The sequence below is a fragment of the Notamacropus eugenii genome, chromosome 7 (genome assembly GCF_028372415.1).
Source record: "Notamacropus eugenii isolate mMacEug1 chromosome 7, mMacEug1.pri_v2, whole genome shotgun sequence".
NCBI classification, from domain to species: Eukaryota; Metazoa; Chordata; class Mammalia; order Diprotodontia; family Macropodidae; genus Notamacropus; species Notamacropus eugenii.
Genome location: NC_092878.1, coordinates 2,673,831 through 2,691,053, shown reverse-complemented (window position 1 = coordinate 2,691,053; position 17,223 = coordinate 2,673,831). Strand labels below are relative to the sequence as shown.

General features: G+C 38.6%; 1 protein-coding gene across 13 annotated transcripts in view; it reads right to left on the bottom strand.

The window, feature by feature from the left end:
- The window catches only part of GABPB1 (GA binding protein transcription factor subunit beta 1), an 80,962-nt gene that overhangs the window by 25,667 nt on the left and 38,072 nt on the right, over nt 1–17,223 (bottom strand). For 10 of the 13 annotated variants that reach the window (XM_072622803.1, XM_072622797.1, XM_072622805.1 and 7 more), the window contains 5 exons: nt 8,414–8,521; nt 5,904–6,071; nt 4,071–4,265; nt 2,995–3,142; nt 2,578–2,691 (listed from right to left, as the gene is read on the bottom strand). In XM_072622803.1, the coding sequence (XP_072478904.1) occupies nt 2,578–2,691; nt 2,995–3,142; nt 4,071–4,265; nt 5,904–6,071; nt 8,414–8,521 (733 nt within the window). The remainder of the gene's footprint in view (nt 1–2,577; nt 2,692–2,994; nt 3,143–4,070; nt 4,266–5,903; nt 6,072–8,413; nt 8,522–17,223) is intronic. The other 3 variants (XM_072622809.1, XM_072622808.1, XM_072622810.1) reach the window with 1 other exon arrangement.

The following is a 17,223-nucleotide window of genomic DNA, read 5'->3' as shown; positions in this document are numbered from 1 at the left end:
AACTCCAATCAATCACACTCCACAGGAAGAAATGTAAAAATAGAAACAGGGATGGATAAAGGGAGTTCATATTAAGCTTGATGTTTAAGGTTATATAATAATATATACGTCACACAACTGAACATAGAATGAAGAGCATTTCCTACCTAAAATGACATAATTTACACATATACAGAGTAAAATTAACGCGAGAGAAAGTAAGCAACAAACTGTTCAAAGTAACCAGAAGGTTCAGCCTTTCCAAACTGACCTAGGCGTCTTTATTCCCAATACACCTGTCACAGCCACAAACTGGAAACGAAGTAGATGCCCCTCAACTGAGGGATGGCACGACAATGGTGCCAGAATGGAATGGACTGTCACCACGCTGTAAGGAACGATGCACATGATGAACACGGAAAGATCAACACAACCCTGCGGAGCAAAGTAAGCAAGGCCAAGAAAGCGACGCACACGGCAACTGCAACCACACAAATGGAAAGACTGGCACACCCCAAGCTCAGAAGTGAGCGTAACGGAGCCCAACGGCAAGGACCAAGCAGGACGTCCGTGACTGGACACGGGGCGGGGGGGGGGCGCTGCTACGCTGACAGTTGAGCTCCTCAGGCCGGCTCTCTGAGAGGAGGAGCAGGGATGCTTGCATAAGAACAGAAAGCATAAATGAATCCTATTTTTAAAAGCCACTCCAGGGTACAAGATTTTAAATATTTTTTGTACAGTGTTCTTCTATTACAACTTCAGCGTTTACACTCCAGTTGCTGAACCGAGTTTTTCTCAATCTACATGGGCAGGAACACTTCCGTGACCTTGTGTGGCTTCCATGCTCCCTAGACGAAGGCATTCCTGCACCTTAGGAGTCTCACAGTCAACGGCTACTTTTGGATTTCTCATTCAGAATTCAGCCACAAATGATGAAGGCTCTACTTTGTCCTCCTGATGGAATACTGCCATTTACTTCCACCTACACAGGCTCTTTTGACATACGCACATATACACATTAAACATTACTCACTCAGCACTTAATTCTCCATTAAATTAAGTTTTTAAAGTATGTTATACTGTAACTGTGGGAAAATGTTTCTTGTTCTTTTGTCAATCGTATGATCTCCATCATCTTGTCTTCACTCTTAGATAAGAAGGCATATTCCAATGCCATGAACATTTTCATTACTTACTTATTGATTCTCTCCAAGTTTTCCATGGATTTGGGCCCTTTCACGTAGTAACTATCAGAACCTAGGTTAGAGAATCAACTCCATTTGAGAAGTCAACAAGGAACCATCATAAAGTTTGCATGAATCTAAAATAATTGAAGAAGATATCTGTGGCTACAAATGCACTTATTTTCTATAGTTTCTCAGAACAACAATAAACTATGGTTTTTCTTTTGTGGATTATTTAAGAAGTAACTACTTTATTATTTAGTGTTATACTAATTTCCCAATTTTCAGAAACCCACACTCAAATACCTAGTCAATCAATAAGCACTTAATAACTGATACTGAGTGAAATAAAGAGCCAGGTAGAAATATGCATAATGACTCCAACACTGTAAGTTAAAAGATCACTAAAAGGAAACTGAAGTCGAGGACAAATGAAAGACCAAGGAGAGTCCTGGAAAACAAATAATGATGCATGTCTCCCTCTGGACATTAGAAAGGGAAGCATTTATGAAGACAGAATGCTGTATACTTTGTCAGATACTCCCTGTGCTTTTGCTGAACTGTTTTGCTTTGTTGCAAGAGGAATTCATAGTGGAAGACAGGATATAGGATGTGAACTTTTTTTATGATGGAAGGACAAAAGACACAAACAAAATCTTTTTTTTGAAAGAGTAAATGGACTTAAAAGTATTCAGTAGGTGAAACATAAAATAAACTACCATGGCTACTCCAAAGGTCAGGGACACTTTATTTCACTGGCACCTAAGTAACGTGCCCCAGCACCCTAGCAGCAGACAGTCTGCATGTGCTGTTCACCAGCCGCTGGCCAGCCTTCTGGTGATGAGCCTCCCAGATGTAGCTCATGCTGCTCTCCAGCAGACAGACAGACAGACAGAATGTACAGTATTTCTGCTCCCAAGAAGTGCTGATAACCACACCATGATGAGGCATTAGAGCAGAACTTCAGTGGAGTATCCCAACTCCAGCAGTTATTATGAATAGTAGAATAAGTTACTGTCCTTGGGAACAGGAAAGAAAGCAGTCCAATGTAATAGATAAAGAACTGGCCTCAAGGTCAAGCAGATGCGAGTTCAAAGTGAATATATGATCCTGGACAAGACAATTAACTTCTCAAGTGTTCAGGGAACTCTGAGCTGCAGAACAGTCACTGACCTGCACTGGGAGCAGGTGTTTCCTCACTGGGAGTTCTTACACTGATGGTATCATACGTCTAAACTCTACACTCCCCACTTACAAGAACAAAACCCTCAAAATTATTGGACAATCACCCTTTCATCTTTCGTGGTTTTGGTGCAGTCCTTTCTGGTCTCTTGAAGTGCTACAGCTCTGCAGAGTTACAATTGCCACAAATCACATCTGCTTTACTTAAAACCATAAAACTTGTTTCTCTAACCTGGGGTTTCTGAAGAATTGGACAACGGAGCAGAAGCTTCAGCTAAAGCAGCTAATGTAGCTAATACTGATGTTGATGAGTTTCCAAACTGAACGGCGGATACTCCCGTTTCATCTAGTAAAGGGGGAAAAGAAGAAGGTACATTAGTTCTTAAAAAACTTTAATCAAGCTTATAGCTTTGCACTATTCCCTCCTTTTGGATCAAACTGGGATTAAAAACTAAAATCTTAGTGCTCTGTCCAATGTCATCTTTATATTTCTTTTATCTGCCCAAATATTGTCGTATACCAAATATACCAAAAAAGAAAAATGCGGCTACTATGATCTTACCCTTATTGTCCAACAGCACTTCCTTAAAGTGGTGAATACCTACTAAAGCACAAAATCCCAACAGCTACCCTACATGCATCTCAATACCTGTTGCCTTGGATGAATTTTCTGAGGATACCAGACCTGTTAGGTTCACCACCCCTCCAGGTCCAATGATAAACTGTGGTGTTGCCGCATGGATCGTCACAGTGTCAGGGCTCTCTGGGTTGGTATTTATTTGGTTCTGCATTGCAATCTAGAGAACAAACCACAGCAGCTTTTTAGACAACTGTCAGAATAGCACAGGCCTTCAATATGACTCAAAAACTTTCCTTAAAGGGACTGTCGTTAACAAATTTACCATACTGAGTGCATGTCTGAATTTCAACTTCAGTCTGTTCTGTTAGGCAAAGCAAAAAATAATGACAGAAGAGAGAGCGATTAAGAGCAACGTCTGACACGGTCACCAAAACAGAGCAGAGATTTGGAGCCGTTAAGAAATTCATGACTACCCTGTGCAGGCCCTCCTGCTGTAAATTAGGGATCAGCAGAAAAACGACAGAGACACTAGCCAGCATTAAAAAACAAAAAAAGTCAAACTGAGTAAGGATAAGAGAGCAGAGAGGTCAAGGCAATGCCCAGAGAAGATCTTCATGACGAAAAGCAATCTGGAGCTACAGTGGCCGCTTCTCCCTAGAAAGGCAAAGGCCCTCAAAAGCTTTCTGAATGTGACAGAATCAGAAAGGGATATAAAGGCCAAGAGGACCCAGAAGCTAAAGAATGCTCAGTTCATTGGATAGATATTATTGTGACCGATGGAGCTACTTATTTTTGTTTGAAGTAAACACAACTCACTCTTATAAAAATCCCAAATTGGTATAAAATACCGCATCCAAATTGTAAAAGGAATTAAAAGAAAAAGCCAAGGGAATGGAAGCCCTAAAAAGGTTCAGGAACAATTTCATATCACATAAATTAATGATCAGTCCTTCTTTAGATATCGAAAGATAAGAGACTCCCTGAAATATGAAGAAATGAATAGGATGAATTAATTTGGGAATAAGAAGGAAACGAAAGGAAAAAGCCTCATTCAAAACATCTCAAAGGTAACAATCTAACAATTCACATTAGGATAAAAGCAAGTATTCTTCCGTAAGTTTTAGGATTAAAGGTAAAAAAGTTACCTGTAATATTTCTGCCAAATCTTCATTTCCATTGTCTATTGAAATATCCAAAGCAGTTTTACAAAATTTGCTTTGTGTGTGGACATCAGCACCATATTTGATTAACAGCTCTACCACCTCTTGATGGTTATGTTCTGTAGCCCAGTGCAGCGCGGTCATCTTCAGCATGTCTTTCGCATTGACATCAGCGCCATGCTACAAAATATTCCAAATCCAGAGATTAAAGTGTAAAATACAGTTCATATAAAAGATGAAATCATAACTGCTATACACATCTGCGAGCATGAATTTAACCAGCTTTCATTTATCATTACCCAGATCATCCAGATGTCTTACCACTCAGTCATTCTTGTGGTAGAATGACTTTTCTAATTGCTTTCCTTCTGATACCTAAAAAAGCCTGAATTATTCTGTTGAATTTTGTTGCTTTTGTTTTCCTGTTATCCGTTAGTAGGGGCATAAAAATTTAGGAAAGGGAGAACTGCAGGAGGCAGTAAAATCCTGCAAGTATTCCTACAAATTTCTTTTAATATTCTTAATAGGTCTAGGACTTATGTTTTCACAGATAAGTCATTCAGAAGACAAGATCAAAGACAAAAGAGTATCATTTTTGAATTTACCACTCCTGATTTCACACTTTCTCAGAGTTCTCTGAACTCTGTTCCAAAAGTTCTCTTTCTCAGTTTTCTCAATCTCTCTGAGGAGCTCTCAGACACTCAGAAAAATTCCTTTGAAAATTATTTTATTTCTTAAATTAAAAAAACTCACTCCTGCTTACGGCTATTTTTTCAATTATCAGTCTTAAAAGGATGTTAAACATATGCATGTACTCATATTTAAGACCAGAAGTCATTCTCCAATAGATAAGTAGTCAAAAGATACAAACAACCAGTTCTCAAAAGAAGTACTGTAAACGATTAAAAGCACATAAAAAAGACTCCAAATCACTAACAATAAAAGAACTGGAAATCAAAATGACCTTGAGGTTTTACCACACACCCTGCAAATTGGCCATGACGACAAGTCAAGATGGGAATTGTCAATACTGGAAGGGCTGCGGGAAGGAAAGCAAACTGGTATACTGCTAGTAGGACTGAGAATCAATCATCATTTTGGAAAGTATTCTGAAATTATGCCAACAAAGTGAACAAAACCACTTTGACCCAGAAACTTCATTACTGGGCCTATACCCCAGGGAGGCTATTCATAAGAAGAAAGCTCCTATATACTCCAAAATATTTATAGAAGCACTTTTTGTGACAGCAAAGAATTGGAATCAAAAAAATCAAAATCAAAATCACAAAACTGTGGCGCATGAGTGTGACAGAACACTCCTGTGCTGTCAGGAATGGGGAACGTGACCAATACGGACTTGCATGAAGTGATACAGCACATACAGGGACTACCACGACATAACCTGAAAGAAAACCACGCACACACAAAAACTATAAAGACCATTCACGGCATGAAAGATGAGAAGACACTTCCAACTCCGCACTCTGCGAAGGTGGGAGGGCCACAAAGGCCACACGTATGTTCAGATTTTTTTGAAGGATTCATTAGGTATGCTGTTTTCCTGTTCCTGTCTTTAAAAAATATCATCTCTTACATGGGATGACTCTTTGGGAGGGGAAAGAGATGAACTGGGGTAAACTAAAGTGATTTTTAAAAAATAAGTTTTTGCTGATTTTTTTTTAATAAGAAAACAGTACTTTTCAGAACCTAAGAATGTAGCAGAGAAAAGTTCAGTTCTAAGAGAGAGCTTTTCTTTCCACAAGCTGTGAGTATTACAGGTTTAGGTTTACTTTCAAAGTCTGGAAATAACAAACAAACCTTAAGCAAAACCTCTACTATGCTGGCGTGGCCTTCAGAGGCTGCCATGTGTAACGGAGTTCGGTCCACTTTAGTCCTGGCATCGCGGCTCACACCAGCTCGGAGTAACACTTCTGTGGTGGAATAGTGCCCATACTGTGCTGCCAGATGAAGCGGAGAGGTACCCAACTAAAATTCAAAACAAATGTAATACTGAAACTCTGATTTTCTAGTGTCATTATACACCTACTCTGTATTAAATTATAACTTTCTTAACAGGAACTCAAAACACTTTGGTAGATATCCTATTTATCTTTAAAATATTCCTATCCTGTAAAAAGAAAATTCAATAACCAATATCTCATTTTTTCCCACTTAAAAGTATTTTTCCCAATTCCATGTCAAGATAGTTTTCAACGTTCATTTTATCCAAATTTTTCTCTTTTCCCTCCCTTCCTTCCCCCCTCCCCAAGACAGCAGGCAATCTGATACAGCTATACATGTAGAACCATGTTAAACATATTTCCACATTAGTCATGTTGTGAAAGAAGAATCAGAACAAAAAAGAAAAGCCACAAGAAAGAAAAAACAAAAAAAGCTTCAATCTGCATTCAGACTCCAGGGTTCTTTCTCTGGCGGGGGACAGGATTGTCCATCACAAGTCTTTGGGAATTGTCTTGGATCATCGTCAAGCTAACAAGAGCTAAGTCTATCACAGTTGGTCATCGTGCAACGTTGCTGTTACGATGCACAATGTTCTCCTGGGTCGGCTCACGTTACTCAGCATCATTCATGTAAATCTCTCCAGGTTTTTCTGAATCTGCCTGCTCATAAGTATTCCATTACATTTATGGATCACAACTTGTTTAGCCTTTCCCCAATAAATGGGCATTCCCTCAATTTCAAATTATTTGTCAACACAAAAAGAGCTGCCATAAATATTTTTATAAATATAGGTCCTTTTCCCTTTCTCATGATCTCTTTGGGTGGTATTGCTAGATCAAAGAGTATGCACAGTTTGATATCCTCTGGGCACAGTTCCAAACTGCTCTCCAGAATACTTGGATCAGTTCACCACTCCACCAACAAAGATTAGTGTCCCAATCTTCCCATATCTTCTCAAATATTTATCATTTTCCTTTTCTGTCACATTAGCTAATCTGACAGGCATGAGGCAGTACCTCAGAGTTGTTTTAATTTGCATTTCTCTAATCAATAGTGATTTAGAGTATTTTTTTATATGACCAATATAATTTCTTCATCTGAAAACTACCTGTTCATATGCTTTGACCATTCGTTAACTGAAGAATGACTTGGACTCTTATAAATTTCACTTAGTTCTTTATATATTTGAGAAATGAGTCCTTTATCAGAATCACTGGCTATAAAAATTGTTTCCCAGCTTTCTGCTTTCCTTCTAATCTTGGTGGCACTGGCTTTGTCTGTGCAAAAACTTTTTAATTTAATGTAATCAAAATTACACGTTTCTTAATGCTCTCCATCTCTTGTTTGTCATAAATTCTCCCCTTCTTCATAGATCTGACAGGTAGTCTACTCCGTGCTCTCCGAATCTGCTTATGGTGTCATAACCTTTTAGTCTAAATCATGCACCCATTTCAACTTTATCCTGGTGTAGGACGCCAAAGAAAAAGAAAACGAAGGCTGAGAAAGATTACCTGTCCGACCTGTGATTTTATAGTCAGTGAGAGAGCCAGAAATAATCCTGACTTCTATTCCACATGATCTACCCACTAAACCCCTACCTATTTAATAAAGTTCACTGTAAAGTTTTAATATAGCAAAAACTTATTAGCTTACTAGCACATGCAAAATTTAAAGGGTGCAAACTGGGGGTGATATTTTAGGTGAATCTGTAAGAGAAACATGGCAAACAAAGCCAATAGTAATTCAGAGTACTGTCAACGTACAAAGCAGCACAGGAAGGATGAGAGATCACAAATGGTACTGATTCACAAAACAGCAAAAAAAAAAAAAAAAAAAAAAAAGTTGAAAGGCTTAGAAATTTAAAAGAAAAATCTTTAGACAAATAGGCTATTCCAGTAACATAATCTAACTGCTCATGACTCCCATATGCTCAAATTCTAACAGATAGTCATAATGCAATTATACAAGTTAACTTGTAAAATTCCTCCAACCAAAAAATGATTAACTTTCAACTCTAAGAATATTAAAATGGATCTGTGATCTCATGTGGAGGCTCTTTCCAACAAAAGAACTCACAATCCATCCTGTCACCCAACAAGTTTGGGGTTGATGGGGTCCTAATGGGCTGGGCTCTCCTTTCCTCGAGAGCTTTTAAAACTGCCAGAGTAATTAATGTTTAGATTAATACCAGTCAATTAATGTCAGAGTAATATGAATGTTATCTCTTGTTTTTGCCACATGTTCATAACCAGCCATTATGAATAAATTCATAATGTGATTAAGTTAATTAATCAAACTGATAAATTGCTATTCAAAAATAAAGTAAAATTCACAAGGTATTTTTAAAATTTTAAACTTTTATTTACCCAATCTGTAGTAAAAGGAGCTCCATTTGCCATCAAAATCCGAACTTCATCATCTTGACCTGCTCGTGCTGCTTCTAAAAGCTTCTTTCCCAAATCTACCAGGGACATCTAGGCAAAAATCAAGGAAAAAAAAGTTCAATGCTAAATCTTAACTTAAAATTTAAAATGCATGAACATCAGTTTTTCCTTCCTGGTTCTACAATTAATTCAATTCTCAATTCTCTACTCCATACGAAAGAAAAAGTATATAGCTAATCTATCACTAAAGACAAAGCAAAATCAATATTTACTTTTAAAATATATTTCGACAAGGACAGATCCACCTTCCTATTTATGGTTTGCTTAGGATAATATGAAAATCAGTTTGTAATTCATGCACATACAAACACTACAAGGTAGGAAAAAGTAAGCTAGACTGCAAGAAAAAAATGGGTCTGAATTAAAAACGGATACCAGATATTAAGGTTGATTATAGTACATTCATCCGTAGGTCCTAATTTTCAGAAATGCTACTTATGTGCGGCACTAGAAATTTTCCTCTGATATTGATATTGCTCAAAAGGAAGGCTCTTATGCATTTACAATTACAGCGGGTTATTCTGAACCCTAAAGGAGATCGTGATCTGCATACGTGTGATCCACTTGTTAAAATTCTTCCAGGAAAGGACTAGATACTAGCTATACCAGATATTTAAGTAACCGAAGAAGAATCAGAAATCATTCTTTTAAAGATTTTACTGAAGCCTTTTGTTTTCTTACAATGTAATCATTCCTCCCCTGAAACAAAGAAAAAAGGAAGTGAAACCAGACGACACAAACATCTCCAAAGGTGTGTTCAACACGCTGCACCTTAAGTCAATGTTTCACTCTGCTCCTGGGACCAAGGCTGGCAACTGTAATCCGCCTGAGGGGAGGACCACATCAGCATTGCTTGTGCTACTGCTACTTTTCAGTAAGTTCTCTTGGTCCTATTTTCTTCACTTTGAACAGTTCATACAAGTCCTTCCATATTTCTCTGAACTCCTCATTTCTGTTTCCAAGTGCAATATAATCAATGGATTATTGGAATCCATTCGTTAAACTGTCAGTAAACGTTGAACAATGATAACAATAATGAGTATAGGGAACAGTCAGAGAAGATGCCAGGAGATAAGAGAGCCTCTGGTTTGTTTCACTTTCCTCACATATAAAAGGGGATAAAAACAGCACCTGTCTCCCCAGGTTGTTGTGAGAATCTGATGAGATCCCCATAATGTGTTTGGCGTATTGTCTGAATCGTTAGTAAGTGGGAATAAATATACCATAATGTGTTCAGGCTTTGACCCATTAATGGGCATGCGCTTTGTTTCCAGAATATTTTCTTACACATGGGATCTTTCTTTTTTGTGTCTGATATCTTGGGCAGGGCAGAAAAGAAGTTAGGCAATGAGAGGCGAAGGGCAGAAACTTTCACACAGCCATCCTCTCCAGCACTGTCTGTACTTTTTCTTGTCTCCTAGAAGGGGAGTGGACATACTCTCCCTTTAAGTCTACACAATCAAAATTTTCTGCCCAATTCAAATAATAGTGGGAGTAGAAAATCAACCCCCAGGTCATTCTCCCTTCATTCTCAAGGACTTTTAGCACATGGCTCACCATATACCTCCCCTCAATCCCTGTCCTTATACTAAGGGACCTAAATACATGCAAAGATACTTCTTCAAGTTCCCTAACTTCTCAATTCTTCAGCCTCCTTAAATGCCATGACCTATTCCTTCACTCCACCTCAGTCCTAAGTAGAGTAGATCACACAACAGATCTCACCAATACCCATAATTGTTCTCCTCTCTAATTAAAACTCAGACATTCCCCTAGCTGACCGCAACCTCTTATCATTTCACCTCTCCCTATGTCTCACTCCTCCTAAACCCCATTTTTCATCCTCACTGAGACTTCCTTCTAACCCCTCAGTACTTTCTGAGGCCATTATCCCTGCTCTAACATCTCTTTCCTCCACCTCTTATCTCAACCCAAATAATTAGCTGTTTTACCTCTACTTTCTGCTTCTAAATCCCTTTCCACTTACTTCCAGCTGAATCTCAACCCCAGATCTACCTCCTCAATTACTGGACAAAGCTGGAGGAAGTCCCACAATCATGCTGACTGCGCCCTCACATCAGCAGGACAGTTCTTTTATTTCTCCACAACTGATTTCCTATTTCACATCCCCACAGAAATTCCTCAAGTCTCACCCACACCTTCCCCCCTCTCGCTCTCCTTCCCTCCCTCCTTTACTGCCCCCACTGCCCTATCCAGAACCTTGACTCTTACTTTACCAAAAAAACTGACGCCATCTAAAACTAACTCTTCTCCACTCTCTTCGTATCAGAACACCTTGCTATCATCTTCCACACCCTCCTCCTTTCCTCTAGTCTCTGAGAGTGGATGTTCCTTCTTCTGACCACGGCCAGCTCTACCCTCACGTCTCCTTGACATCGCCCCTCCATCTCCAGCAGACTACATCCTTAACCATCCTCTTCCTCCTTCTCTCTGATGCCCAACCTTGTATATTCCTTCCCTTTCTCAGATAAACACCTTGAAAACAACTGTCCATCCTTGCTGCCTCCACCTCCCCTCCTCTCCCTACTCCTTTGCAATGTGGCTTGCAATCACATTACTAAACTGGAACAGTTCTCTCCAAAGTTAATAACAATCTATTAAGCAAATTTAAGCAAATTTTCTCAATCCTAAATCCTCCTCGATTCAGCCACTACATCTGACACTATTGGCCACTCTCTCCTCTGTGGGTTCCTGGATGCCAACACTTTCTGATTCTGCTCCTACCTGCCAGACGGCTCCTTCTTAGCTTCATTATTCACACCACTCTGTAACTGTGGGTGTTCCCTAAACACCCAGGTCCTCTACTCTTTTCCTTCTACATATTCTTTTAATAACCTCATTAGCTCCCATGGAATTAAATGCTTCCTTCTTAGAGGTGGATGAACTATCCTGCTGGTAAATCCTGTGGAGTTCTCATTTTTTATGGATTTCCCCATCATTTTCATCAAACCAGTCTTGATGTTTGCGAGTGTTCTGACCCAGATGAGCAGATGCAGTGCTGTACACCAAATCTCTGAGAGCTGCCCCCTCCTTTTCTGCTCCACTGCTGCCAACTGTGTGTTGGCTCAGCTTTCCCTCCAAGTCAGCAACAAACTGCTCATGCACAGAAAAGAGCTCTAATTTGTTGACATTAACTTTTCTGGTAGTCATTTTGCCTTGAAGGTGGTACTTTTGATGACTGTGAATATTTAGCTTGGAAAGGATAAGTATGTGATCAGTCCAGCACTCTGCACCACACTGCCTTTGTCACTCTCACATCTTGTCTGTCTCTTCTCCTTACAATCACATAGTCTGTTAGATGCTAGTCTTTGCTGTGAGGGCCCACCCATGAAGTTTTATTGTATTTAGGTAAATGGAAAACAGTGTTGATGATGAGGTCATGCAATGCACAAGTATTCAGTAGTAAATGACCACTGCTGTTGCTGTTTCCAACTCCATTCCTCCCCAGGACTCCCTGCCAAGTCTTGTCTAAGCCTACTCTGGCATCAAAGTCACCCAGAACAATAAGCTTGTCCTCTTTTGGCACACTGATGATAAGGGACTCTAGGACTTCATAAAACTTTTCTTTGACCTCACTGACTATGGTGGCATGGCGTTTTCCTGCAAGCGGCCATTGCATTGTCATGACCCTGTCATTCACTCCTTTTAGCACGCATACCAGCTTGCTGACCAGATTAGTTTTGATTGCAAAAACTATGCCAGCTTCACGGCACTCCCCTTCACTGTAGCCACTCCAGAAAAATGTGCAATTTAATTTCATCAAAAGTAAAGTACAAGTAAACCTCAAAGAGATGCAGGATTCCTGGCTCAGTAAGAAGGGATGTGAAATTCAGCTTTATGTTGATAGAAACGATCCAAAGCACTTTTATGATTCCCTGAAAGCTATTTATGGACCAAAAACCTACAGTGCATCACTACTACTCAGTGCTGAGGGAGCCATATTGATTAGTGATAAGGACATGATCTTAGAGAGATGGGCTGAACGCTTCCATAGTGTTCTCAGCAGACCATCATCAATCGATGCTGAGGCCATTTACCTTTTACCTCAAGTGGAAGTCAATCCCTCCTAAGCTGAACTTCCAACTGAAGAAGAGGTTGTGAGGGCCATTTAGGCTCCTTTCATGTGGCAAAGCACTTGGTGCTGATTATATTCCAGTTGAGATTTACAAAAGCTGACTGAAATTTTCCAGGTTACATGACAAGAGGAGGCTATCCCCCAGGAGTTCAAGGATGCCTCCATCGTCCATCTCTATAAGGGTAAAGGGAATAGATTGTCCTGCGACAATCACGGGGGGATCTCTCTCTCAGCCACTGCTGAAAAAATTCTTGCTAGAATTAATAGGTTGATCCTTCACCTAGAGGATGGTCATATACCTGAGAGCCAGTGTGGCTTCAGAAAGGGCTGAGGAACAGTCGATATGGTGTTTGCTGCCCGACAACTCCAGGAGAAATGCCAGGAGCAGAACAGAGGTCTGTACACAATGTTTGTAGATCTGACCAAGGTCTTTGACACTGTTAGTTGTGAGGGCTTATGGAAAATGTCAAAATTTGGTTGTCCAGAGAAGTTCATCAGTATTGTGCGTCAATTGTCTGGGTTCTGGATAGTGGACAATGCTCTCGTGCCTTCCCACTCACCAGTGGAGTGAAACAGGGCTGTGTGTTTGCTCCCATGCTTTTTAGCATCATGTTTTCAGCCATGTTGTCAAATGCTTTCAATGAGGATGAACATGGCATCAAGGTCAGCCACCATACTGACGGTAAATTCTTCAACCTGAAAAGCCTCCAAGCCAAGACCAAAATGGAGGGAGTGTTGGTACATGATTTTCTGTTTACAGATGATTGTGCACTCAACGCAGCCTCTGAAGCTGAGATGCAACAAAGTATGAAACAAGTCTCTGCTGCCTGTGCAGATTTTGGCCTAATTTTTGGCTAATTAATTAGTTTCCATGGGATTTAACTACTACTACCTCTATGCAGATTCTCATATCTATACATCCAGCCTAAGTGTTTCCCCTGAATTCCAGTCCTGTATCACCAATGGTCTACTGGATATTTCAAATGACATATTTGATAAGAGTACTGGACCTGGAGTCAGGAAGACCTAAGTTCAAATCTAGCTTCAGACACCAATTAGTGGATAGGGTAGTGTCTGCTTGTTTCCTCGTCTATAATAGGAGGAGATGAATAGCTTCTATCCCCCAGGACTGTTGTGAGGATCCAATATGATATTACTTGCAAAATGCTTTACCAACCTTCAAGTGCTATATAAATGCTTGTTATTGTCATAAACTGAACACGTCAGTCAATAAACTTTCATTAAGTGCTTACTATGTGCCAGGGACTGTGCTCAACAACAGAATGTGTCCAAAACTGAATTGTCTTTCCCCCCAACCCTGAAAGGCATCATCCACTTTCAGCCTATGTTGGTAACCTGCTCGTCCTGCCTCACCCCACATATCCAATCAGTGGCCAGATCCTGACTTCTCTCACATTTGACCCCTTGTCTCCACTCATATAATAACTAGCTCTGTTCAGCCCCTCATCAAATCTCCCCTAAATTACTCTAAGTTCCTTAAGTCTATCTCCATTCTAGGTAATTTTAGTGAAGCATAGATCTATTCATGTGATTTTCCTAGTCAAATTCTAGAACTTTCTAAGTGCTTCTAAGATAAACTATGAACTTCTCTGTTTACTTTTTAAAGCCCTGGCCTACCTTTCCAGAATCATCAGATATTATCCCCTTCCCATACTCTACTATCCGGTCAAACTGGCCTGCTGTCTTTTATCCCACTTGACATTCCATCTCCCATGCCCATGCTTTTGTACTGGTCATCCCCCATGCCTTGAAAGCATTTATTCTTTAACTCCATGTACACCCACAAAGTCTCTCTTTCCTTTACGACACAGCTCAAGCACCATCTTCTGCATGGGGCCTTTCTTCACCTTCCCAATTGCTAGTGTCGCACAACTATTTTGTATTGAACCACTTTCTATATGTTTGTATTTATTCACTTCAGATTTATGCTACATATGTACTTACTGTCTGTTAGAATGTAAGCTCTTTACGAGTTGGAATTGTTTCAGCCTTTTTACTCGTATCTCTAGCACCCTCATGCTTAATAAATACTTACTAATTGGATTGGTATGAGAAAAAATGTACCCTGCCTGGTATACACATAAAACATGGAATAAAAAAAGAAAACATTTATTCTTCAAGAATATATAAAAATTAAAATTTAAAGAACATTTAAAAATTTAAATCAAAATCACATGTCACATTGCTATAAAAACTAGCAAACTACAAACTCATAAACTGAAATTTACTGCAAGCTGCCACACAGGTAAAATGGAATGTATTTAAAATTAAGTGCTCACTAAGTGAACTGCTTACCGTTTTTCAACAGGTTAAATTTCTATAATTTTTATGAGATCTTGTTCACTTGAAAAATAAATTCATTATTATCAGCAATAATAATAGCAGTTAGCATTTCTGTAATGTCTACTATGTGCTAAAACCCTGTGCCAAGAGTTTTACAATTATCATTTCATTTGCTCCTCAAAATAACCCTAGGAGGTAAGCGCTATTTATCTCTCTTTTACAGATGAGGAAACTGAGGCTAACAGCAGTTAGGTCACACAACTGGAATGTTTCTGAGGTCATACTGGAACTCAGGTCTTCCTGACTCCAGGCCTGGCACTCTATCCCACTGTGCCCTCTAGCTGCCTAGAAAGAAAATATAAGGGTTTTTTTTCAACTTGTTTGGTAAAATATACATGTACATCATTTAGTTTTCTTGCAATTAAAGCATAACTAAAAATTTAAAAATATATTTTATTACAATAAAATTATACACTAAAATATAACTTTATTCAAAAAAAGCTACCCTTTTCAAACAACTGATTTTAAAAAGTTGTGGCTTTACTTTCATGCTATCAAACTTCTGAAGCGAACATCTGTACAATCAGAAATACTCAGAAATGCTTAGTTCCTGGAATGAGTTTGCAAATCATTACTTAGAACTGTTCACGCATTCATCATGAAATATATATGCATTTTAAGAATTAGATTAAAATTTAATTATGTTCAGTTCTTAATACGTAATTAGTTGTTCTGTACTAAATCAGAGTCTACATTGCCTGATAACTCTTAACATCATTTTTTTCTTTGAAATTCACTAGTTCCATAAGGAAAATTTTTTAAAAATCAACAGATATTGAAAGACAAGACAAAAACACATGCAACATACTCATGCCCTGGTCCCTCTTCCAGACCAGTTGGCCCAAGTAAACTTAACCAGTTTCTAATGGGATGGAGTGGTTAAAGGGTATGATCCTTTTAAGAACTTTCCTCATATTTTTCAAAAGTGTTTTCTTAGTCACAGCTCTAGGAACACGATATTAGTGGGACCATTTCTCTTTATAGCTCCTCCAACATTGACTTTCCTATCCCAAATTAGTCAATTTAATGGGTAAAAAAATAAAACCTTAAAATTATTTAATTTTTCCCTTTTTTATTAATGAGCTGGGGCATGTCTAATGGTTGTTGATGCCTTAAAAAGAAAGGCAAACTATCAATTCCCCATATATCTTGGATATCAAAATTCTCTTAGAAATACATAATTTGAAGACTTCCTCCTGAAAACTTTTACTCTATTTACATTTGTTTAATTCATGAGAAAGCGTTTAAATTTTATAGAATCCAAATTATTCTATCCTTTATTTGGTTACTGTTTATTACCCCAACCAAAGATCTGAAAGATCTTCATTCCTCCCATTCTCTTCTACCATTTTGTTTGTGTGAAGGTTTTGGGATGTCATCTTTTAAGACTGCTTTTTGCATGATGGTGTATAAAATTTTGGTTTAAGTCTATTTTCCGCCCCATTACTTTCCAGTTTTTCTAGCAATTTTTGTTGAATAGTAAGTCCTTCCCCTAATAGTTTGTATTCTTGAATTTATGACAAACTGGGCTACTAGGTTGTGTTCTACAGCTTGCCTATGACCTGTTCCCTTCCATTTATCTGCTTTTTAACTAGTATCAAATTGTTTTTCTAATTATTGCCTCAAAATACAGTTTAAGATCTGGTACTGCTGTGCTCCTTTCATTCCCATTTTTCCTTTTTATTTCCCTTGAAATCTTAAGTGTTTCCCTCAAAAAAAAAATCTATTTTATTATGATTTTGTATAGTTCTATAAAGCAACCAATTCCTTTGCAGTTTTCAGATAGCATTCTAAAAATCCTATTAGAAGAAGTTATTCCAGGGCAAGAGAGACTATTCTGGAAGACAAGTATCAAGAAAAGGGTTGGTGGAGAGGTTAAAGTCCTGGAATGTGTGTGTGTACATCCATACTGTATATTTTCATGTGTACTTAAGTGATGGTTATCCACAAATGAAAAAGAGTGCCACAAGAATTTTTATCCAGGGTTGTATAATAGTCCATATATAGGAGGAAATAAAAAACTGAGATATATTATTTAAAACAGTTTTTGAGTTCAAGATATACGTATCTTAAATGGGAGAAAGGTCTCACATTGGAAGACTGTTCAAGGAAGTTTCTCTCAGTTATAATTAAATCCTGAAAAAACATTAAGGGAGGAGGGACCAAAGGGACTTTATTATGTGTGGGAGGGAAAAAAAAAATACCTGGACTTGAATTTGTTCTAGAAGTATATTTCTTTAAGGGTAAGTGGAGAAGGGAAAATTAATCCCAA